This window comes from Leguminivora glycinivorella, chromosome 9, assembly GCF_023078275.1.
Source record: "Leguminivora glycinivorella isolate SPB_JAAS2020 chromosome 9, LegGlyc_1.1, whole genome shotgun sequence".
In the NCBI taxonomy this organism is placed as follows: Eukaryota; Metazoa; Arthropoda; class Insecta; order Lepidoptera; family Tortricidae; genus Leguminivora; species Leguminivora glycinivorella.
This window is the reverse complement of record NC_062979.1, coordinates 13,045,044-13,068,583: the sequence shown is the minus strand read 5'-3', so window position 1 is coordinate 13,068,583 and position 23,540 is coordinate 13,045,044. Positions and strand designations below refer to the sequence as shown.

General features: G+C 38.3%; 3 protein-coding genes across 4 annotated transcripts in view; 1 reads left to right on the top strand and 2 right to left on the bottom strand.

Moving 5' to 3' along the window:
• Positions 1-1,073: 1,073 nt before the first annotated feature.
• LOC125229557 (aarF domain-containing kinase 1) lies at positions 1,074-8,536 on the bottom strand. 2 transcript variants are annotated; one of them, XM_048134430.1, is made up of 6 exons: positions 7,891-8,536; positions 6,832-7,242; positions 6,102-6,275; positions 5,647-5,847; positions 2,609-2,815; positions 1,074-1,291 (listed from the first exon to the last, which is right to left on the bottom strand). In XM_048134430.1, exons 1-6 carry the CDS (start codon positions 8,317-8,319, stop codon positions 1,127-1,129), a joined length of 1,587 nt encoding a protein of 528 aa, XP_047990387.1. In that variant the 5' UTR covers positions 8,320-8,536; the 3' UTR covers positions 1,074-1,126. The 2 variants fall into 2 exon arrangements, with proteins under 2 accessions (XP_047990387.1, XP_047990388.1); XM_048134431.1 differs by lacking the exon at positions 1,074-1,291 and adding an exon at positions 2,382-2,453 and having other exon boundaries at positions 2,657-2,815; positions 7,891-8,532.
• Positions 8,537-10,725: 2,189 nt separating this feature from the next.
• On the top strand, positions 10,726-15,964 carry LOC125229488 (60S ribosomal protein L18a). The gene is made up of 4 exons (XM_048134336.1): positions 10,726-10,828; positions 11,337-11,513; positions 12,552-12,731; positions 15,769-15,964. Exons 1-4 carry the CDS (start codon positions 10,811-10,813, stop codon positions 15,925-15,927), a joined length of 534 nt encoding a protein of 177 aa, XP_047990293.1. The 5' UTR covers positions 10,726-10,810; the 3' UTR covers positions 15,928-15,964.
• Positions 15,965-19,724: 3,760 nt separating this feature from the next.
• Positions 19,725-23,540, bottom strand: part of LOC125229852 (endoribonuclease Dicer) — a 101,936-nt gene continuing 98,120 nt past the window's right edge. Inside the window, exons 32-33 of the mRNA XM_048134791.1 lie at positions 21,937-22,121; positions 19,725-21,270 (exon numbers count right to left, since the gene is read on the bottom strand). Of these exons, the coding sequence (XP_047990748.1) occupies positions 21,114-21,270; positions 21,937-22,121 (342 nt within the window). The 3' untranslated portion in view covers positions 19,725-21,113. The remainder of the gene's footprint in view (positions 21,271-21,936; positions 22,122-23,540) is intronic.

Sequence of the window (23,540 nt, the reverse complement as noted above, 5' to 3'; positions counted from 1 at the left end):
TTTAAACTTCGTTCGTTGTAAAATTTCACTACATAATTGATTTTTTAATCTCTATAAACTAAAACTTTCTTCATTAGACGGTCGATTTCTGAGTAACTCCAAAGACATTCTGAGTGACGTCAAAAAACTCAAAACTGTCGACCAAATGTTGATTCACCCAACTCTCAATAGGTGTTGATCGCTTTGCTGCACAGACCAACCCCTATAGACATCTATTACAAGACGACTCGCGGTGGCCAGCCTTCCTAGTATTTGCACTGATATAAGCGCGGGCGCTCGCCGTGCCCGATCAGTATCGACCAAGTAACAGACCCGAAAGCAGCGCGTGTTTTTCGCACAAAAAAATTGGAAAAGAGTATTTTGATGCCTTAAAGATGTCCACCTGTAGTGTGAAATGGTGTGGAAAGGTAACAAGAAGCTCAAATTTAAAAACAGACGGCATTACATTCCACAAATAAGTCATATTTATAATTTATTCAGAGCCGGCATAGGTCAACTTACATTGGCCACTTACGCGTCAGTAGAGGGACAGTCATACTTCTGTCCCTTTTCATCTGGCGCGACTGCCCGCCGTCCTTGAAACGGCCAATCACAGCGCGCTTAACACATTCCCCGCCCGCTCCTCGCACCCCAAACACTGGTGACTCGTATCGCGAACCAAATATACAAGACTGCCACTCTATAGGAGGTTCTCTGTGCTTTGCTGATACACAATAGATCCTGTCATTCAATGTGGCGCGTAAAATCAAATCTCACCTTTAACGACACAAGAACACGAACCAATACACGGGCCATTTTTTTTTTCAAAGTTATCTACCCCACTTTTTTAATTTGGTTTATGTGGTTTCCACTCAGAATCGCGAGCTCTTTCAATCCGAATAGGAGAAAAAAAGATTCCCAAGGTTTTTTTTGCATTCCGTTACCATTTTTTCATCCATTTTGTATGGCGGTAACGGAATAGAAGGTCTAGAAATCTTGAGACATTTTTCTCTTATCAGGATCAAAAGACCTCGCGGTTCTGAGTATGAATCACGTAAAAAATACCCATGTTACAAAAAAAGGGGGGTCACCACACGCGTCTTTGTGAATGACACAACCTATGCTATTTACCAAATTGGAAATCCGTTTACTGCGTGAAGGTCTGATTGACTGTCGAATGAACTGTGACCCGAACGTTTGGTGACGAAAATTTCTCTTTCAAATTGAGAAACACGGAGTAGAGGTACAGAGTCAACATCGACCACGTGAATTTCAGGTTAACGTACTGCCTACTTAGTGTTGATTTGGCGGTCTGAAACAAAGGATTATGATTTAAGAAAATGCTGAAATAAAAAAGCCATAGCGTAAACTTTTCGAAAATGGAACATGCAACGAATCGGTTGATTACTAGTTTCATTTATGTTTATAATCGCTTTGACAGCGTTCAATTTTTACTATGCCAGGACATGCTATTTGATTTTTCATCACATTTGCTGTTTAAAGGTCTCATTGCGTCTACGTGTACTGAAGAATAATGTACCTCTACTATTTTATTCCCAAGGGAATAATGGATTTAGTTTTAAAAATTAATACAATCCGTACTTCAGGCAAAGGATGTTTCAATCAGCCAAGGATTTTTTTGCACAACTAAAATTTGACTATTAAGCTATAAAAAAATATTATACGGTATGAAAAATGCATTTTATTTATGTTTTACAATTATTTCAGTGTGTATTACATTTATTTTGTAAATTTCACGTAAATAAATCGTTATAATTTGCAATCTGGCAGGAAATTGTGACGGCCATCTCGATTTGCTCTTGACCGCGTTGCCATAGCAACGGGCAGTACAGCACCGCCATTCATTGAAGGTTTTGCCTTATGATTTTTTTTTCTCTGTGTTTTCCTCTCAAATGTGATGAAAAATATTGTGTGTGACTCAGGAGGTACGGATTTTGTAAGCTCGTGTTAATAATTCGCGACACTTGTTGACAAAATCCCCCTTACCTCCCTTTTTGCACAATATACTATTGTCATAGGTGTAGATACATTTTCAAATTATGACATTTTCTACTATTCTATTTTGGAAAGCAGAAGTTAAAAGTACATTACGAAAGGGGTTTTTGATTCAATGCTTTGGATCAAGCGGTTAGTCTTTAGTACCAGCGGAGCTTCACGTGCTAACATTTGAGTTCTTATTTACTCATTACATTAGTATATTACCTTGTATTCTTGCTCGTAGACGCTCTCTAAACAGCATTTCGTCATAACCATGAAGCCACACATTCGCTCCTGCATGCCGACGGCATACTCAATGCTCCGGATCAAATCATTCGTCTTGAGCACTAGCAGAGTCTGCCGGCCGCCGTACTAACTTTCCATTAGACACACAATTACTTGATACATTAGTATATTAGTTATATTACCTTGTATTCTTGCTCGTAGACGCTCTCTAAACAGCATTTCGTCATAACCATGAAGCCACACATTCGCTCCTGCATGCCGACGGCATACTCAATGCTCCGGATCAAATCATTCGTCTTGAGCACTAGCAGAGTTTGCCGGCCGCCGTACTAACTTTCCATTAGACACACAATTACTTGATACATTAGTATATTAGTTATATTACCTTGTATTCTTGCTCGTAGACGCTCTCTAAACAGCATTTCGTCATAACCATGAAGCCACACATTCGCTCCTGCATGCCGACGGCATACTCAATGCTCCGGATCAAATCATTCGTCTTTAGCACCAGCAGAGCCTGCCTGTCCACGTGTTCTAGACACTGGGTTATGTAGTGAGCGAAGTTTGGGAGCTCGTTTTGGAATACTGTTTTCTGGAATTTAAGGATTTTTAGTGTTAAAACAAATAATAAATACAACACAAACAGAATGGTCCACACCATCCTGGGTAATAAACTCAAGATTTCTAAACTAGTTAGGATTTTAATAAAGTGCAAGTTGCAACAGTAGAAAATATCAGTTATCAAATCTAAACCTTTACCTAATAATAGTGGCAAAGTAGACCATAATAGTTATTTGTTATACAAGGGGGCAAATTTGTATTTTAACGCCGAGTGTGGAATTGAAAAACGAGCAAGTGAAAGGATTCCATAGTTGAAGCGAAGCGAGTGGTTCGAGAATAGAATCCTGAACTTGCGAGTTTTTTAACACACGAGAAGTAAAATGCAAATGCACCCGAGTGTAACACAAAACTTTTCCCCTCACTATAGCGAGGACACTACAACGCAAAAAATGCGTTTATCACTGCTTCCAGTAGTTCCACACTTCCACAGGTGGTAAATCATCTTTATTACTAGATTCACCTACTTATATCAATTTTAAAGCAGTTAATTTGACTTTATTTATGGTCAAATTACTTTACCCACTAGTGGATAAAATGCGTTTTTATCCGCTGGTATTAAAGGACAAAACACGTGTTTCCGAGCTAGTGAGCGGAAATAGTTATTTGTTTTACAAGGGGGCAAAGTTCTTGTTTAACCGCACGTGCCAATATTGATACCCGAGCAAGCGAAAGATTCCAATATTGAACCGCGAGCGTAGCGAGTGGTTCAAAAAGTGGAATCTTGAGCGTTGCAAGGGTATCAAGGCACGAAGGTTAAACAAACTTTGCCACCGAGTGAAACACAAAACTTTTCACCACACCGCCACGAACAAAATACTGACTATAAAACATCAAAATAAATCAAATCCATCAATTTATTCAATATTTATGATTCAAAATCATCATTTATTAGGTAAAATCTACCAGCCAGATTAAGACATCGACTTAAAATTAGTATGAAATTACTTTGCCCCCTTGTGGATAAAATGCAATTTTGTTATCTGTTTTCGAATAGCAAAGAAAACCTTTACCAGTTGGTGTGGTGAAAAATATTTTGATGCAGTCATTTCCAAGTTTGTGATAATACCTAGTCTAGAGGTTGTGTGAACGCAGTATTACGAGTAGGTATGTATATGTACACATGACATTTTCATCGAGATAATATGACCTCGGGGTCAATTTCTCAAGTATTAGTAAACACAAATATTGCTCATGTTGGCATAGACAGACTATTTCGCGCCTTTTCAGTAGGTAGGTAAATAACATGATAGGTAATTATTTATTCAATCAATTACTGCTTAATGCATGCAGATTACACTGACCAAGTAGACAAATAAGTAATGTCAAGGTCGTACATATACGAGTACATGTATACGAAAGTGTACAGATAAATCCACGTGCAGCCTTAATGAAAGTCATATGTAAGGTCCGACCGAGATCTCGGTCTCGGCATTCTCGGCCGAAAATCGGGCCGAGATCTCGGTCTCGGTTCTCGGCCAAAATGGGCCGAGATTCTCGGCAAAACCGGGACTGCGATTTTGAATTTATTGCGCACTCGCGTCCGGTTTTTAGCTTTCAGTTTGTTACATCGCCCGTTTGGTATCCCGATTTTAGTGATTTTGGTAGGGTCTTTATCGACATTTTAAGCCAAAAACAAACAAATACCTAGGTATAATTCATAAAAGAGTGTAAAATATTTACGACAACTTGATGTGTGTGGAATACAACGACGACGCGAAAAATCAAAGCAGCAGGTTAGAATAATACCTACCTTACATGATAGAAATGGCGAATTACGGAATATCGGACGAAATTTTGAGCTTTGTGGATGCTGTTTTGAGTTTTTTTAGTAAGTATGGGTTTTTCATAGTCATGTTTATGATATACATACATAAAATTTTGGAAATAATCGCTATCAAAAAAAATAGTTCGTGTCCCTTAACTTTGAATCATGTGCCTAAAAATACGTCAAAATCAAAGTAAAGCTTAGTAAAGACTTTCAAGGAAAACCTGGAAAACTATCCGTAGAAAACACGATTCGACAACCTGTTTTATTATTTATGATTTCTTGCAAAAATTCACAAAAAATCAGGGTATTAAACGCGCGTGTAAAACCTCTGAAATTGCATGCCTCTATAGGCTATGACGACTGCTTACCACCGGGCGAGCCGTATAGTTGTTTTTGTCACTGACGTAGTCTATTTTGCTACGGTAGATAGGTAAGGAGTGCGGGTAGGTTTGGGTAGTTACGGAACCAAACACTAAGCAGAACCCAACATACTCTTGGTTTCCTGGTTAATAGGCGAATTTCGATTATGAAAACATTTTTTTGTAAAAATGGCATATTTTTTTACTGTTTTACAAATTTTCGGTCTCGGTCTCGGCCTCGGCCGAGAATCAAATTGAATCTCGGTCTCGGTCTCGTTCTCGGTCTCGTTCTCGGCCGAGCCAAAAATATCGTTCTCGGTCGGACCTTAGTCATATGTATGTTTATTGTTTACATTGTTGTTGGTCATTGGTTAGGGTTTCGTGTTCCGTCGCCTGATTGATGTGTGACTTTTTTCCGATTTGTACGATATTTTTAAGAGTAGCTTTTAAGGGAGGATGTTTGAAATATCACTGATTAGTTTTAATTACATCATAAGCATGTTCTTAGCTCGTAAGTTTTTCTAACACCATGTATATTGTACAAGAAATTGACATCATGCCTTATTATAAAACATCATTTTTATACATTTTATGTCACACTATTAGACTCTTGGTGAAACTCTTGCAATAATTACTCAAAAAATGCAAGTACAAGATTAAAAGAAAAGAACATACCTCACTACTAGATGGCTTGGTGTTCTCAATGCCTTTCATGATAGACTCCCACGGGCGACCAGTGACGATGCAGGCGAACAACCCGTACAGTTGGCTGCGGATGCCCAGGGCTTCGGAGTGCAGCCGCATTTCCTCGCGGTCCCGCGAAATGATGGCCAGCCACAGCTTCGAGTAGTGGTATCGGAAATTGTCTGTGAGATTCTGCAAAAAAGTTATTTTGTCACCAAAATTATGTTATACTAAACAAATGAACACATGTAGAATAGTGGTGGTGGTATATCGTTCCCACACTGAGTGGCAAAATATCTGAAACTGTCACAAAGCGATGATGTATTTGTGCCGAGGACAACCATAAGCTCATACTTTTAATTTGATAATTCAACTTTTTTGATCGTATTAATTAGAGTTTTACAAGTAGTCTCTAGTGTTCATGCTTTGAGAAATGTAAAACTTACAGCATACAAACCGTGATCCAGCAGATACATGGTAAGTTCCTTGTCTCCAGGCTCTTTCCTCAGCAAGATGTTGCCAGGGTGAGGATCACTGTGCACGAAACCACTGATGAAGATCATGTGGGAGTACAGGTCACCTAGCTTTCGGCACAAATCGGCGCGGTCTATATTGTGTTTCTATAATAAGATTGAAAATATGTATGAAAGGAAAAAAATTTAGCATTATTTTTACCAGTTCTGATGTTTGTCTTTGTGACTGTGTAATAAAACCAAGAGTATCATGTGAATAAAACAACATCAATAATACATGAGTAGAAGATCAAATTTTAAGTAAGTAATATAAGCAGGTAGGTATTAAAAATTTTTTTCTTTACATTGTTTACAGGAAAGTATCCTGGAATGAAAACTTAACCAACAAAAACTTGTGACAAAGGTTGTCAGTTTAGTTTTTCAGGAATGTGTCATTGCTTTATTCATGTACTTACACTACAAAAAGTTGTTACAGCAGGCAAACTGTGTCATAAAGGCCAAAAAATCTTCAAAATAGTAAATTGCATTTGAAAATGATATTTGTTTCTTACAGTTTCTTTTTTGTAATATTTAGTGTAAAAATAAAATGTATTCCACACAGAAAAGTGCACAGTGATGTGGAGCAATGAGACATAGGCACTGACACAAACCGCCACACTGTAAGTTATTATTACTCATGGGATGCACAAATATGGATACTTACATCAATATATTTTATATCATTAACATGGGCTCCTTCCACATAATCCATAACCAAGACTCTTGAAGTGCTGTAGTCCCAATAAATCTTTGGAATCTGCAGCCATTTGTAATGCCTGAACATATTGGCCACTTTCTCAGCATTTCTCCCTTCTTGTAAAAAGTCCAATTCTTTAGCAATGTTCCTCTTTGTTTCATCTATGAGCCAAGCCAGTTCGAAATCTGGAAATACTTTCATCATCATCCTCAAAACGAATTCCATCCATATGATGTCTATTTCAATGTGCTTTTTAACAAAATGGTGCTGAACTTTGACAGCGACCGGTGTTCCGTCTTTTAGTTTGGCTTTATGCACTTGAGCTAGAGAGGCTGTACCCAGTGGTTGTTCATCAAAATCGTCAAATAGTGATTCAGGCTGAAATATAACAAAATGTGAAAATGTAGGTATTATATTACTATACAATACTAAAATTATATAATTATTTCAAGTAGTAGTTTTTCCCTTTATTACCGTTTGGTAGCTAAAATTCCGTAACTGGCTACAAACAGGGAATCTTGATTCCCATTTTGTAGCCAGTTACATATTGGGCCAGAGTACCGTTCGTTACCAACCATGGTTATGAATCGGTAATAATTTAGTCTCATTTTGGAACCAGTTACAACACAGGATTCTTTTTCCCGTTTCGAAGCCGGTTACCAAACTTGGTTACAAATCGGTAAAGGGAAAGTCCCAATTTGAAGCCAGTTACGAATTGGGATTTTTTTCCCGTTTCGAAGCTGGTTACCAATTTTTAGTTACAAAACGGTACTAAAACAGTTTTTCAATATGATAGTGTACCAAAATATGTTTTTTTTTACAAAAGTAATGCATCCTTTCCAATGGTAAACTAGATGACTTTGTCCTAAAGATGTGTTTAATTCACCAGTTGGTTAAATACTAATACTTCTACTATTTGTTCTTGATCACAAGACTGAAAGATAAAATCGATAAATAATAACCGAATGTAATAATTACTTCAAACAGTTTTCATTAAATAGAAAGGTGCGAAGGGTAAATACTCACATCTTTATTCAGGTCTTCTTTAATAACTGCATACAGTTCTTCTACTGTGTTTTGTGGCGCATCTTTATGCAAAACACGCATAGTGGTGACATACTCATTGGGCAATAGGTACTCCAGTGCTCCAACATGCTGCCCAACCTTTATATACGCTCCTTTGTTAGCTTTACACAGCTCCAACAATTTCTCCGCGCAAATACGGTGCGCTGCACTTTTAACTTGACTGTATTCCTGCGAATTCCTGTCCCATTCTTTACCGTACAACATATCATTATACGTCTTCCCGATTTCTATTGCCGTCACTGCTGTCCTTGAAATCCTCACGATCACATTACCATTGTAATCATAATTTAGAGCATACGCGGTACTACCGACCGCTACTCCACTGACTAACCCATATTTGATCACTCTTGGAAAAAGTTTGCGAATCATTTTCGGTTATCGAAAAGCAAGTATCACGGATATTATGTCATATTAGATTTATACAGGCACTTCTATAACTAACGCACTTTGAATTTGTACGCAACTACAACGCAATATAGAATCGTACAGAAAGATTCCCAGTATAAATATTACATGATTACTTCTGTGTCTTACTCAGCCTGAGTATGAAAGGAATTTGGGTTTTTGACGATGACGTTAAACGTCAACGTCAATAGAAATTATTTGACAATGACAGGTTGTCTCCGTTCAACATCTAGTCAAATAGTGACCTACTTGACTTTGCACTCTTGACCTAGTTACAGACTCGCGACATATCGACATGTCCAACACATAGATTTAGAGATATTAAGCTAGATTGAGTAGTTAGGCCAAAAAATGTGTCCACATGAGAGGGCATTGTTTGGGCTGGTGTCCCTCTCGCACTTATTGACAATGTCAACATAACCCAAACTAATTTTATTTATGATATATAAAATTGACTTATTGAGTACCAGTTGGCTTTAAAAGTAAAATTTGAAATATTATACACAGATATATTCAATACTCAATACTCAATCATTTATTGCACATAATGGTTACACAGTTGGCATATAATATTTATACAGATCGCATTATGTACCCTGTTGGGCGCAGCAAGATATAGTGAGAAAGGCACCTATAATTAGACTTAAGTATAAATTTGTACATTGCTATAATATTTCTAAATATCGCTAAATTCATCATTTAAATATTCATTTAAAGTATAATAACATTTGCTAATTAGTAAAATTTTCAGTTTGCGGAGAAACGCTGTTTCAGTAGTTTCCTCTTTTATTTTGTCTGGCAGTTTATTATATATTTTTATTGACATGACAAAGGGACCAGTTGAAAACATCTTCAATTTTGACGCTGGAAGTAAAAGTCTGTTTTTGTAACGCATAGAACGGTTTTTTGTTACATCTTCCCGTTTAGTATATAGTCCGGGGTAGTTCCTAACGAATTTGCACATTTCTAGAATATAAATAGAAGGAAGAGTTAGAATATTATGTTCTCTAAAGTAGGGTTTGCAGCTGTTCATTTCTTGATCATTAACTAAAATTCGGGTAAGTTTTTTTTTGAAGAATAAATAGGCTCGGTGCGTCCGTACTATTTAACCTTATACATATTCAACCTTAAACATGATAACATAAATGTCAACATTATTCAGTGACGTCATCACTGTCATAAATTAGGGATACCAGTCAATATTCAAAGTTACTACTAAATCCACTAATACTCAATTGAAGCATGCGCGGATCCAGGGGGGGGTCTGGGGGTCTTGACCCCCCTGGAGCCTAGGTTGGCCATACAAATAGACCACGTGACCCCCCCCCCCCTCCGGGGCCTGGGCCTTTACCACGTGACCCCCTGGGCACGAAGCTGGATCCGCGCTTGAATTGAAGTTTTTTTAATGCAAATCTTTGTTTTAATGGCATCATAATAATAACATTAAAATTACTTACCAATGACGACCGGTCTGGCGCAGTCGGTAGTGACCCTGCCTGCTACGCCGCGGTCTCGGGTTCAAATCCCGGTTAAAGGGCATTTATTTGTGTGATGAGCACAGATATTTGTTCCTGAGTCATGGATGTTTTCTATGTATATAAGTATTTATATATTATATATATCGTTGTCTGAGTACCCATAACACAAGCCTTCTTGAGCTTACCGTGGGCCTCAGTCAATCTGTGTAAGAATGTCCTATGAAAGAAAGATAAAGAAGAAAGAATTTGTTAAAATATATCGAAATCGTAGTCTGAATATAAAACTAAAATAATATAAGAAACTTTAAACTTAGGTAATATACAGATAAAAAAACTACTACTATGGTAACCTCTTTAGAATCGTCCCACGATAAGTTTGCAACGATTTTCACACCCTCGCCAGTGCAGATGTTATTTTAAACGTCAAACTTTGATGAAATTATGACGTTTACTTAACCCTTGCAGAGGCGGGGCTATTAAAATCTATGCAGACTTATCGTGGGACGATTCTAACACTTAACACTGGTCACGCGTGCGAGAGGGACACCAGCCCAAACAATGCCCTCTCATGTGGACCGTTTTTGCTAGTCTGATACGAACGCCTTTCTGGCTCAGTGATAAGGTTCAATTTGGTATGGCAAAAAAATATAATCGCGCTGTCCCCAGTAAAGGTCTTTGGTCCAATATGGACAGTCCAAGACATGTCCCGAAAATATGAATTAAATATTTTAACAGGAAGTACAGTAGCAGTGTCCTAAATATTATACTGCTCTATACAATTCTCACAAGTACATTATTTATCACAGGCCTTGGAATCACAATTATGATATTTGTTGCAAGGTCTGTAGAGTCTTCAAGCCATGCTTAAATTTTTGTAGATTGTAACATTTTATGCAGGCTGGCTACCCAGCCTCCATCTTTCTTTTACGTCTGTCCGCTTCCGTTGACAGATTCTTTTTAGGTAAAATCCTCCGAAAATGAAGGCTAAAGGAGAGGTAAGAATTGTGAAAAAACATGCAATATGTGGAAATTAACGCTTAAAGATTTATATAATCATAAATCTATATTATAAGGTGTCTTAAAATGTGATATCAAACTTTAAAACACTGTTTCATATTCGCGTGTGAGTACGGTACACGTTGCCGCTACTTCTGTTTAGTGGTTTCCCGTGTGAATTAGAATAAAAGAAGAATGATTTGTGTTCAAACAGTGCTCACCTTCCAGATTTTTATAATAGCTATCTCTAACCGTGGTATTGAAGTCAAATTCGTAAAGAAAAAAAATTAATTTGAGGTTATGTCATGTTGTGATTTTATGCCATTGTACACAATGAAATCACTAAACTATTACTTTATTCAGTGCCAGTTACTTATCCCATCAAGGTTCCTTTTCTCATCAGTGTTATTACTGTTTCGCAGTAATTTCAATAAACACTTACAAAGACCAGTATTTCCACTACTTAATCTTAATTTGGGCTTTAAGTGTTCCATTTCCAATTTTCAGCTGAAGGAATATGAAGTCATTGGGCGCAAGCTGCCCTCTGACAGTGAGCCCAAGACGCCACTATACAAAATGAGAATCTTCTCTCCGGACCCAATTGTGGCCAAGTCTCGTTTCTGGTACTTCCTGCGTCAACTGAAGAAGTTCAAGAAGACCACTGGAGAAATTGTCTCCATCAAGGTATGCATTTTTATTTGTGTGTAACAACTGCTCTCACAGAATGATATTGGGATTACCAGTACCAGTATTTATTAAGGTTACATGAACACAAACTCTTACTGGTCTGCTCTAATCATTGTACCTATACAGTTAAGTATACAAGAACCTGGTCTTTAACAGAAGCACACATCTTGAATCATGATCCTCAGTGTTGAGGGACTGACTGTAGAAAAAAACTCGTTTGAATTATCAACAAAATAATAGTGCATTTCTTGTAACAACATACAAAAAATAACTCCCAATGTGCTGAAACATGTCAACATAGAATATACATACACCGTGTTTCACTTAACACTAAAAACCTGAAAACAGTTTGTTCAGAATCGAGAGTAGAATCAATTGAGCTATATCTTGATGGGGATAATATTTTTATTTAAATTAGTACTATTAGTTATTTTTACGTGCCTATTCTATTGTACTCGTAATGCAACATTGTGTATATCGCATTGCTAGAGGTTGTTTACCTTTTTCAGTATTTAGGGGTATTAATACTGGCTGGTTACGTGGACGATTATTTTATCCGCTACGAGTTTGACATTGTTTGTCAATTTAATCTTAATGTTTATCATAAGTCATAATTACCTGTCCAATTTGAAGTTTACTGTGACAAAGCTGTAAAGTGTTTTACAGTGACATCTTAGCTGTCTATTGGTAAACCTTATGTCGTTGCAGTAACATACACAAATAAATAGTCTTATGGTTTATGATGGTAGTTAGCAATTATTTTATTGAGCTAGAAGTCAAGTAGAGCTGTACAGAAAATTAAAAATTTAATTTAAAATAAAGTAACCATTAGATTAAAAGATGTATACTCTAGATGAGTTTAAAAAAATAAAAATCAGTTGGGGTGTCTGAGGTTTTGAGTGATACCGGAAACACTTTGTATATGTATAACTTTACCTAATTTTAGCGTAAACTTACATGTTGACATTTTTAGTATCATTTCCCATGTTTTGTAGTAAAAATTGTGTGTATCATCAATTTTATCTTAAATTGCAGGAAATCCCAGAGAAGAGCCCCATCAAGATCAAGAACTTCGGTATCTGGCTGCGCTATGAGTCCCGGTCGGGCGTGCACAACATGTACCGCGAGTACCGCGACCTCAGCGTCGGCGGCGCCGTCACACAGTGCTACCGAGACATGGGCGCTCGTCACAGGGCCCGCGCTCACTCCATCCACGTATGTTTTGCATTTCTAATTAGGAGTTTTGACTGTTAAGCGTGATATGTTTTCAATTAACCCATTGTATGCTTCAGGCACGGATCTAATTAACCCATTGTATGCTTCAGGCACGGATCCAGGATCCATAAACTTAGGTTATCTTTTTGCAATTTCTTTTGGAACGGTTTTTTTTTCCTACATGGTATAGCTGAGGTTCGAAACCATGATTTTTTGACGCATCTGCACACAAGTGGTTAACCCGTGGAGCGCCCACCCTCCTCAATTTTATACTATTTATATAGACACCGTGTGTCTATAGGATGCTCCACGGTTAAACCGAAATCAATAATAAAGTGTTAAAATCTAAATTTTTTATAGTAGGAATAGGTAAGTCTGCATGTCTTCCGCAGCTCAGGAGTGTTACCCCATTATTCATAAAAAGTTTAGTTAGTTATGTCCCTTTCTCACAAGTACATAAGTCAACATGACTGATAATGACCTACGATTATTAGCTTATTCAGGTTTGTCAAGCATTTATGAATAACACCATAAGGGTATAATTATGTTCCACATAACATTTTAGCTCTGAGCTCCATGAGACTTGTACATGAAACTACCAAAGGGAAAGAAATCCATATTAATATTATAAATGGGAAAGTGTGTGTGTCTGTTTGTTTGTCTGTCTTTCACAGCAAAACGGAGTGACAAATTGACGTGATTTTTTAAAGTGGAAACAGTTGAAGGGAAGGAGAGTGACATAAGCAGTAGCTTATTTTTAAAATTAGTAAATTTTTGTCTCTTTCTAACGCGAGCGAAGCCGCGGGAAAAAGCTAGTAGCTTAATAAAGCAGTTATTTAACACTAGCTTTTGCCCGCGGCTTGGCTCGCGTTAGAAAGAGACAAAATTTAGCCTATGTCACTCTCCATCCCTTCAACTATCTCCACTTAAAAAATCACGTCAACGGACAAAACAACAGACACACACACTTTCCCATTTATAATATTAGTATGGATTAGTATGGATAAAGTCAATTTAAGTCAATAACCCATTTGAAGATTTTGGAAGGTGTATTTCATAAGGCTTTGCTGTGTGCGTGTGGATCACAGATCAATACAACAAGATGGCCCTTACAGGGCGACTCGCGGTCACCAAGCATACGACAAATCAGGTTTATAAAAGTTTGAACGCGTGCGACACCGATCAGTAGCGCCCAAGTATACGACCCGCTAACAGTGTCCGTGTCCGCTCGGGAAAAAATCTTAAATAATCAATTTTGGTTGCAAACAATGGTCTCTTACAGCATAAAGTGGTGTGGCAAGTCTTCTAACACTTCTACATGTAAAAAAGATGGAACAACATTCCACAGTTAAGTCAAATTAATTATTTTGTTGAATATTGTTTATTGTCCGCGGAGTTCATTTATACTGGTCAATATGGTTGTGCTGAGCGGCGCCGAGGCGCGTCCATCCCTCTTTACCGAGTTAACAATGTGATATGCTATCCTTTTCACGTAAACGACTAGGCATGGGGCCATGTTAGTTTATGTCTGTTGCGGGAACTTCGTACTGCCGTTCGTACCATGTGCTACCATTTTATGAAATATAAAAGAAAGCAGATTTGTAATAGTGAATAATTATCTAGAATCTGTAGAGTCTGTAGTGGTATTTAGTTCATTGATTAGTTTAGAATATTTAGTTGGTTATTTAACTTAGTAAACGTAAGTAAAAATGCACAGTTTAGTTATTAGTTACTAGAATGATTTTTATTGAGATGCTATCACAATTATCATCCTCCTTGCGTTATCCCGGCATCGGCATTCGCCACGGCTCATGGGAGCCTGGGGTCCGCTTTGGAAACTACTACCAAGATTTGGCGTAGGCACTAGTTTTATGAAAGCGACTGCCATCTGACCTTCCAACCCGAAGGGTAACTAGGCCTTATTATAATTTAATTATAATATTATAATTTGTTGCAAAACAAATTCACCACAGTACTGGTACCGGTACCATTGTCTATAATAGACATGTCCCATTCCCATCCCTACTGCTAATCATAAAGGCGCGCCATTATTTGAAACGACCAATGGCAGCACCGTGCGCGCCCGCCTCACCCCGCAAGGATTGGTGATTTGCGTCTCGAACAATATCGCTTGCATTTGGCTTCTAGTGGGGTGTTCTGTGGTGTGGATTGAGTGAGCACCTTCCGAAAAAAAAAATATGCTGATCATTTTGTAAAAGTTCTAAAACAATTGTAAAACGAATCTCTGAATTTGTAAAAAGATAAATCAAAAGATACAGTCATTAACATGTGCTCACTCAGTTCTCACAAACTACCAACGAAAACAGCGAGTGAGCACATGTTAATGACTGTATCTTTTGATTTATCTTTTTACAAATTCAGAGATTCGTTTTACAATTAAATAAAATATAAATAAATAAATATATTATAGGACATTCTTACACAGATTGACTGAGGCCCACGGTAAGCTCAAGAAGGCTTGTGTTGTGGGTACTCTGACAACGATATATGTAATATATAAATACTTATATACATAGAAAACATCCATGACTCAGGAACAAATATCTGTGCTCATCACACAAATAACTGCCCTTACCGGGATTCGAACCCGGGACCGCGGCGCAGCAGGCAGGGTCACTACCGACTGCGCCAGACCGGTCGTCAAACAACACACAATTGTTTTAGAACTTTTACTAAATGATCAGCATTTTTTTTTTTCGGAAGGTGCTCACTCAATCCACACGCACACGGCTTTGCTCACCAAAGCCTTTCCCAAATAAAACTCTTTCGTTGAGCTCTCAGAGTACACAAGCATTTAGCCAAAACCACACTTCATTCTAGAATTTCGTGTTTCCTGCCCAATTTCCTGCCCAAAGTTTCACTCTTATGTGGATGGGCAGTGCCCATCCACATAAGAGTGAACAGGCATCTTCTGGGCGAGCTCACTCCATCGTGGGCCACGTCTTTGCCTTTGGCTAGTCTGTGGCCATAAGCCCATTTGTAATAATAATAAATAACTTTTCTTTCTCTTCCGCAGATCATTAAAGTGGAGGTGATCAAGGCCGCCGCCTGCCGCCGACCACAGGTGAAGCAGTTCCACAACAGCGCCATCCGCTTCCCGCTGCCCAAGCGCGTGCACCACCACAAGCGACTCAACAAGTTCGCGTACAAGAGGCCCAACACCTACTTCCTGTAGATTACGCGATAATTTTAATACAACCACGTTAACATGACTATGTCTTTTATTTGATACTTTCTTCAGTCTATGGGTATGTCTCCCCAAACCTATCGACTCGGAATCTGCTTACGCCGGCCAAAAAATCGCTTATCATTTTATTTTCATCTGCAAAATCTGAACAGAATCATGGGGCTGGGGAAGATCCAAAGCGATTAGCACCATAATTTCATAATTCAATTACAAATTAATGTCATTTCAATTAGAGATTACTAAGTAATTTTAATTACATTTAATTCAATTGTAAACGTAATTCATTACAAGTAATTGCATTACATGTAATTTAATTACAAAATAATTGAATTATGCCCAACACTGCTACTAACGAACGATCTTTGGTCGGCTAAAAGCAGATTCCGTCCCAAGATTTGGCGTAAGCACTACTTTTTTGGCAAAGTTCTTTCGGTTTCCTCGCTGTTTCCCTGCACCGGAACGCGCAAATGGGTGAATCAACTTTTTCTTACCTGTTATTGCCATGGTTACGGTCCCCTGAGTTACGCTGGTTTTATGCAAGCATGCATGCAGTCCATGTTTGTAGACCGGTGGCAAGTTAAGGAAAGGGCTTTTTAACACCAGAAAAATGCGTGTTTGCATAGTTTAAGGGCCGGTTGCATCAAACCATCTGTCATCGTTAAAGCGTACGTTAAATTTTATTGTATGCCATGTTCCATAGACGTCTGCTGCGTGACGATGATGTCTGTCAAATGTAGTTGATGCAACTGGCCCTAAGTAGCATAATTTTGCACAAAACCAGCGTGACTCGGGGGACCGTAACCATGGCAATAACATGCAAGAAGATATTGATTCCAAAAACATTTTTTTATACGTTCCGATAAACTAATTGGTACCAATGGTTACAACCAAGAACGATATAAGTACAAAAAAGCGTGACCCTGAAATGTATGGGCTTTTTAGGCTTAAAACTAGATGGCCCATTATAAATCCTATAAAATAATCCTCGGTTACAACATACCTATAACTTTCCACCAAAAATCTCCCTGTGAATCCTCAAATCTATCGAGGAAATGCAGGCCCAGTCTTTGCTTATAGAGATATTCGTTGTCAGAAATAAAACAATATTAGATAAAAAAAAACATCTTATTCGATATAAAAAATCCTATTAGGTATTCCCGTCATTTTAAATGCTCTTTGCTTATGCTTGTAGGGATATTCGTTGTCACAAATAAAACAATGGTTAGATAAAATAAACACTTTATTCGATATAAAAATCCTATGAATTGTTGACTAATTTCCGTCATTTTAAATGCAGAATATAATATTCCTTATAGGTTTAAAAATCCTTAGTTAACACAGATACGCGTCATTTAATACATTCCAAATAATAAACACAACTAATATTACATACATTTACCAAAATACCAGCACAATAAGGAAATACATACCTATTTTGTTTATTACACAAAAAGTTATGTTATGAATTTGTTTTTGCTTTGGTCTTTTTTAAACCCCAACGCAAAAACGACGGGGTGTTATGTTTGATGTGTTCGACGTTCGTCTGTCTGTGGCATCGTAGCTCCCGAACGGATGAACCGATTCAGATTTAGTTTTTGTGTTTGAAAGCTGAATTACGCCGTGGCTTGCGTGGGCGACGGTCGCGCGACGGCGATGCGACGCATACGACAGCAATTCCCGAATAGTTTGTACATTTGGATCACGTCTCCGATTTTGATAAAAATCGGTAAGCTGATAGAGTCTATGATGCTGAGCAAGATCCACTAGGTTTCACAAAATGTCCCAGGTTGTTTGTATGAAACTTTCCTTTTTTGTTACCGAAAATGTATAGAAATCTGGTAACAAAAAAGGAAGGTTTCATACAAACAACCTAGGACATTTTGGGAAACCTAGTGGATCTTGCTCAGCATCATGGACTCTGTCAGCCTACCAATTTTTATCAAAATCGGAGACGTGATCCAAATGTACAAACTATTCGGCAATTGCTCACGAAATCAAGCCTTTACACCACAGAGAACCTCCTATAGAGTAGCATTCTTGTATATTTTGTTCGCGATACGAGTCACCAGTGCCAGGGGTGCGAGGAGCGGGCGGGGAATGTGTTAAGCGCGCTGTGATTGGCCGTTTCAAGGACGGCGGGCAGTCGCGCCAGATGAAAGGGACTGTCCCTCTACTGACGCGTAAGTGGCCAATGTAAGTTGACCTATGCCGGCTCTGAATAAATTATAAATATGACTTTTATGTGGAATGTAATGACGTCTGTTTTTAAATTTGAGCTTCTTGTTACCTTTCCACACCATTTCATACTACAGGTGGATCTTTAAGACATCAAAATACCCTTTTTCAATTTTTTTACTGCGAAAAACACGCGCTGCTTTCGGGTCTGTTACTTGGTCGCTACTGATCGGGCACGGCGAGCGCCCGCGCTTATATCAGTGCAAATACTAGGAAGGCTGGCGACCGCGAGTCGTCTTGTAATGGATGTCTATAGGGGTTGGTCTGTGCTTTACACCGAATCACCTTCGAAGACCTTCACAGACCCGTTCGGCGAATTGGAAAGTAGACGATGCGATGAGACGCGACGGCGACGGTCGCGCGACCGTCGCCCACGCAAGACACGGCGTTAGTCGGGAATGGTCCACTACGTCCCCGGTCCGTACGGTCGGGGGTCGGGGGTTGTATCAAAATGCTAATTTGGTGGTTAGGTAGGTACGGAAAGCGAACCTCCAAAAAATACGTAAGTAGGTAACATATAAAAGTAATCCGCCCTTACACATATTTAATACATACAAATATATTCAGTCGAACAAAACGTTTAGTTAACATAATTACGTTTTTATATCTGCCTAGACCAGGCAAAATCTGGCCGTCCCTGTCGCTCTATTTGTAAGTGCGATAGCGACGGCCAGATGTTTTATCATTTATCGCGCGACCATACTTGCCTGCCAGGTATCATAATTGTAAGAATGTAATTTTCATATAAAATAGATACAATCTAACCACGTAATAAATATGACATAATAATATAATATACATACCAATTTCATTGTTACTATAATGTGATGCTTTAGGTTCCCAAAATTGGTGGAATTCCATATTGAAGAGTTATTTTATTACACCTCAAGTAGGTGTATGCATGATGTTTTAGTTGGAATTTCAGATGAAAACGTCCTTTGCACGTGAACTATTTAAGCCTACCTATGGAACACCAATTTATTGCTTAAAATCGATTTAAATAAATACATTTCATTAACAAAAATATCTACCAAGATATAGACTGAGTTTATATTTCTGCGGTAAGTATAAACATATTTGCACAGTGTGCTATAATCAGCTTTTGCTACTTTCTCGTGGTTTCACAGACCTTTTAAATTATACAGCTAAGGAATGCTAGAATAACCAATGAACATACCAAGTCTCACTTCATTCAAACTTTCAACTGAGTTGCTTAACCTTTAGCTGATATAAAAAGGTCCACTAATAATCTCAATTAGGTATGTATATATGCTCCTGATTGCATTAGGCATTAAATTATTATTAAAATTAGCTCTTAAGGAAGACAGGGGGGACCTCCACTTAGCAAGGCTTAGCAAGCAACCTATTAGAAATGTAAGTAGTTCAGGGTGGCTAGCCGAATGGCACAATCGCTCACGAAACGCTCACGAAACGAAGCGCTAGTAGATATCTATCTCTATCGCGCTTGCGTATTGGCGCGACAGAGCCAGCGGCGTATCGCTTTCGTTTGGCGTCGGAGAAATGCCATTCGGCTACGGGGCCTGTACTTACCTAAAGGCCGGTTCACACGTATTAAGTTGTCAAGTAATTAACTAAATTTTAACTTAATTTTAAGCGACTTAATTTTAAGTAAGCGTTTACACCTCGTAAACAGCTAAGCTCTTTAGTCATCCTGAAATGGACGATCAACAGCGCGTTCAAGTCATTCATTCAGTAATTAAATTCGTATTCAGCGAGGTTTTAGATGAACTGAAGGATGAAATAGACAGGGAAACGAGAGCACCCACGAGACTGGGTGAGAAACTGGATAAGCAGAAGGAATGAATATGGCGCTAGTGCAACTTTGTTTAACATAATTATTCTTCAATAAACTTCACTGTAGTGTCTTCCGACCACTTCGACATTTTTCAAAAAAGATAACTCACGAACATACGATCGCAACCGCTCCGCCAAACTTATACAATTAACTAATATTTAACTAAATCGTGCCTGTCCAAACGTATCAAGTGGTAGTTCACGCCCACCTACTTAACCGAAAAATAGACAAAATTCTAATTTACTTGCTTAAGTGCACGCTAAATATTAACTTGTAACTTATTACTAAATTGATTGTTTACACGCTTTAAGTCGCTTAAAATTAAGTTAAAATTTAGTTAATTACTTGACAACTTAATACGTGTGAACCGGCCTCAAGGTAACACTTCAGAGATTAACACATTTTAAAATTTCTTACTTCCTTACCCCCTTACGTTTACTGAAGTTGACAAGTTCGTCAAAATCGTTTGTCCCTTCCCATCATATCAATACGTCGGAAAGGGACAAACGATTATTAGCGGCTTACTAACTTTATGAATAAAGGAGTAACATCCTTATAATGGTCACTATAATAAACAGTTCTTATCCAACCATTCAACAGTTAGAGTGAACCTTCATGCATTCTAATACGGTTTACAATTGCACAAAGCGTAATTATCCTAGTCAATTCTGACTTTAGGTACTTACTGACACAAATATAAAACTAAATTTAAAAGTACGACACTTAAAGGACACAACCAATTCATTGTAAATACACATAATCATACCTACAAAATAACAGTTCATAATTTTGAATATAAAAAAAATTTGATTAAGAGTGACCGGACAACAATTCGTGAACGAATGAATGACTGACGTGTGTAATCACGTAGTTTATTTTGAGTGCTGGTTTCGCGGCGGCGCGTTTGGCCAGGAACTTGATGCCGAAGCATGCGGCACTTCGTGATATTCATTCATTCACGAAGTGCCGCATGCTTCGGCATGATGATGAATGATGTACCGGAAAATGTAGTTAGTTTAAGACAGTCTAGCGAACTTGTTGCCGCCGAAACCGTGCGCGGTGCGCGGGCGACACTTGAACGAATGAATGACTGAATGATGCAACGGTACTACATACAGTCAGTCTAGGAGTCTAATATCTTGAGCGCGAGCTTGGCGGCGGCTCGTTTGGCCTGGAACTTGTTGCCGCCGAAACCGTGCGCGGTGTGCGGGCGGCCGTTCTTCGTGAATGTGACGGGGACCATAACTCGGGGCGTGCTGCATTCCACCACTTTGGCGGTTCTGCGGATATAACTTAGTTTTTAGTATTGTTGAATTTTGGGGATACAATTAATAACATAAAACGGCAAAGTTATTGAACATAGTCGACACCATAAGAGGACATTCCTTTGTATGGGTGATTAAAGACCCAATAAAAAAGAAATAAAATACTCATACCTTCTCGCTGAAATTGGGTAGCTCATTTGGCAGAGCATAATCTAGTAATCCCGTGTCGCAAGTGCCAGGCTTGCCAAAGACAAGATTTCGTCTGCTTTTCAATTTGCATTGAGTAGAGTAGAGAAGGATTCGATCTAGCGATTCATTATGGCTCTCTCTCGTTATATCTATTGCCTGATAGCAAAGACATATGTAACTCCGTATAGACAGATAGTCTAACAAAAAAACGTACCTCAAAACCATAAATAAAAAGGTACCTACGGTGGCCTAGATGGCGTTACACCTTTGGTGGACGCTCGGCTAGATGGCGCTAATATTAATATATGACATTTTAACACATATCAAGCTAAAGAATATGGGCCAAATTATCAAAACTGAGTGTCAAAAGTTGTAAGTCTGTGTCGAGAGATGGCAGTTTATGCACTGTCATTACACATTTTACTTTGACAGTAACTCTATACATATAATACTCGATCCTCTTTGCTAATAGTGTATACTGAGCTGTCTTACCCGAAGGAGGTACAGGCGTGTATCCTCTCGTAGAGTACCCGCACTGGTTGCTGTGGGATACGTGTAGAGAAGGCTTCTATCTCGCGATGCATGATGCGATATACCACTGCCCATACGGCGGATAAGTTGCCGCCGCTGTCTAAGTATATTGCGCCCATTAGCGACTCAAATATGTCACTGAGAACCTGCAAATTAAATATTATAAGAAAACAAAGTGTAAGTTTTATTATATAGACACATTAATATAAAGTATTAGACAGATAATATAAAGTACAAGTAAAAATAAATAAAAGTATTTGGGTGATTCAACTTTTTCTTGCCTGTAATTGCCATGGTTACAGTCTCCCGAGTCACGCTGGTTTTATGCAACTACTACCAATTATATGCTACTGAAATTATGCAAGCATGCATGCAGTCCATGTTTGTAAGTGGCAAATTAAGCAAAGGGCTTGTTAATATCAGAAAAATGCATGTTTTCATAGTTTAAGTAGCATAATTTTGCATAAAACCAGCGTGACTCAGGGGACCCTAACCATACCAATAACAGGCAAGAAAAATTTGATTCACCCATTTACTTGTTATTAAACAACACTATTTTTAAAAAGATGAATTTACATTAGAGAAAATATTGCTGTTTTCTGGCACATCTATTAGTCAGTACGGAAGACAATTTCCCCTGACAAACCGTGTGTGCCCGAGTATATTCCATGTGTTTTCTGATGTCGGGTAATACGTAAATATCGGTTTACAGGATTATGTTTTAATTATTGTTGACACGTATAATATGAGCATTCACATTTTTAACACGCTTTTATTAGGTCGTCGTGTATGTAACTAACTATGTAATGGAATCTGCGGAGGCTAATTTAACCATCTTCCAAGGATCGTAGCGTAATGAAAATTGGCAGCTATATGTAGTTCCGATGACAATACAATAATATGGTACTGTTGAGCTGATCTGATGATGGAGTCGGAAGATATGAACTGGAACTACATGATGGAACATCGTATCATAGCCGTTTTTGGGTTTCTTAGAAAAGTCTTTTAATGATCTTTGACTACAATCAGGTTTCAAGGTCTGATGATGAAGCCGAAAGATATGAACTGGAACTACATGATGGAACATCGTATCATAGCTGTTTTTGGGTTTCTTAGAAAAGTCTTGTAATGAACTTTAACTACGATTAGGTTTCAAGGTCTGATGATGGAGCCGGAAGATATGAACTGGAACTACATGATGGAACATCGTATCATAGCTGTTTTTGGGCTTCTTAGGAAAGTCTTGTAATGAACTTTGACTACAATTAGGTTTCAAGGTCTGATGATGGAGCCGGAAGATATGAGCTGGAACTACATGATGGAACATCGTGTCATAGCTGTTTTTGGGCTTCTTAGAAAAGTCTTGTAATGAACTTTGACTACGATTAGGTTTCAAGGTCTGATGATGGAGCCGGAAGATATGAACTGGAACTACATGATGGAACATCGTATCATAGCCGTTTTTGGGTTTCTTAGAAAAGTCTTTTAATGAACTTTGACTACAATCAGGTTTCAAGGTCTGATGATGAAGCCGAAAGATATGAACTGGAACTACATGATGGAAC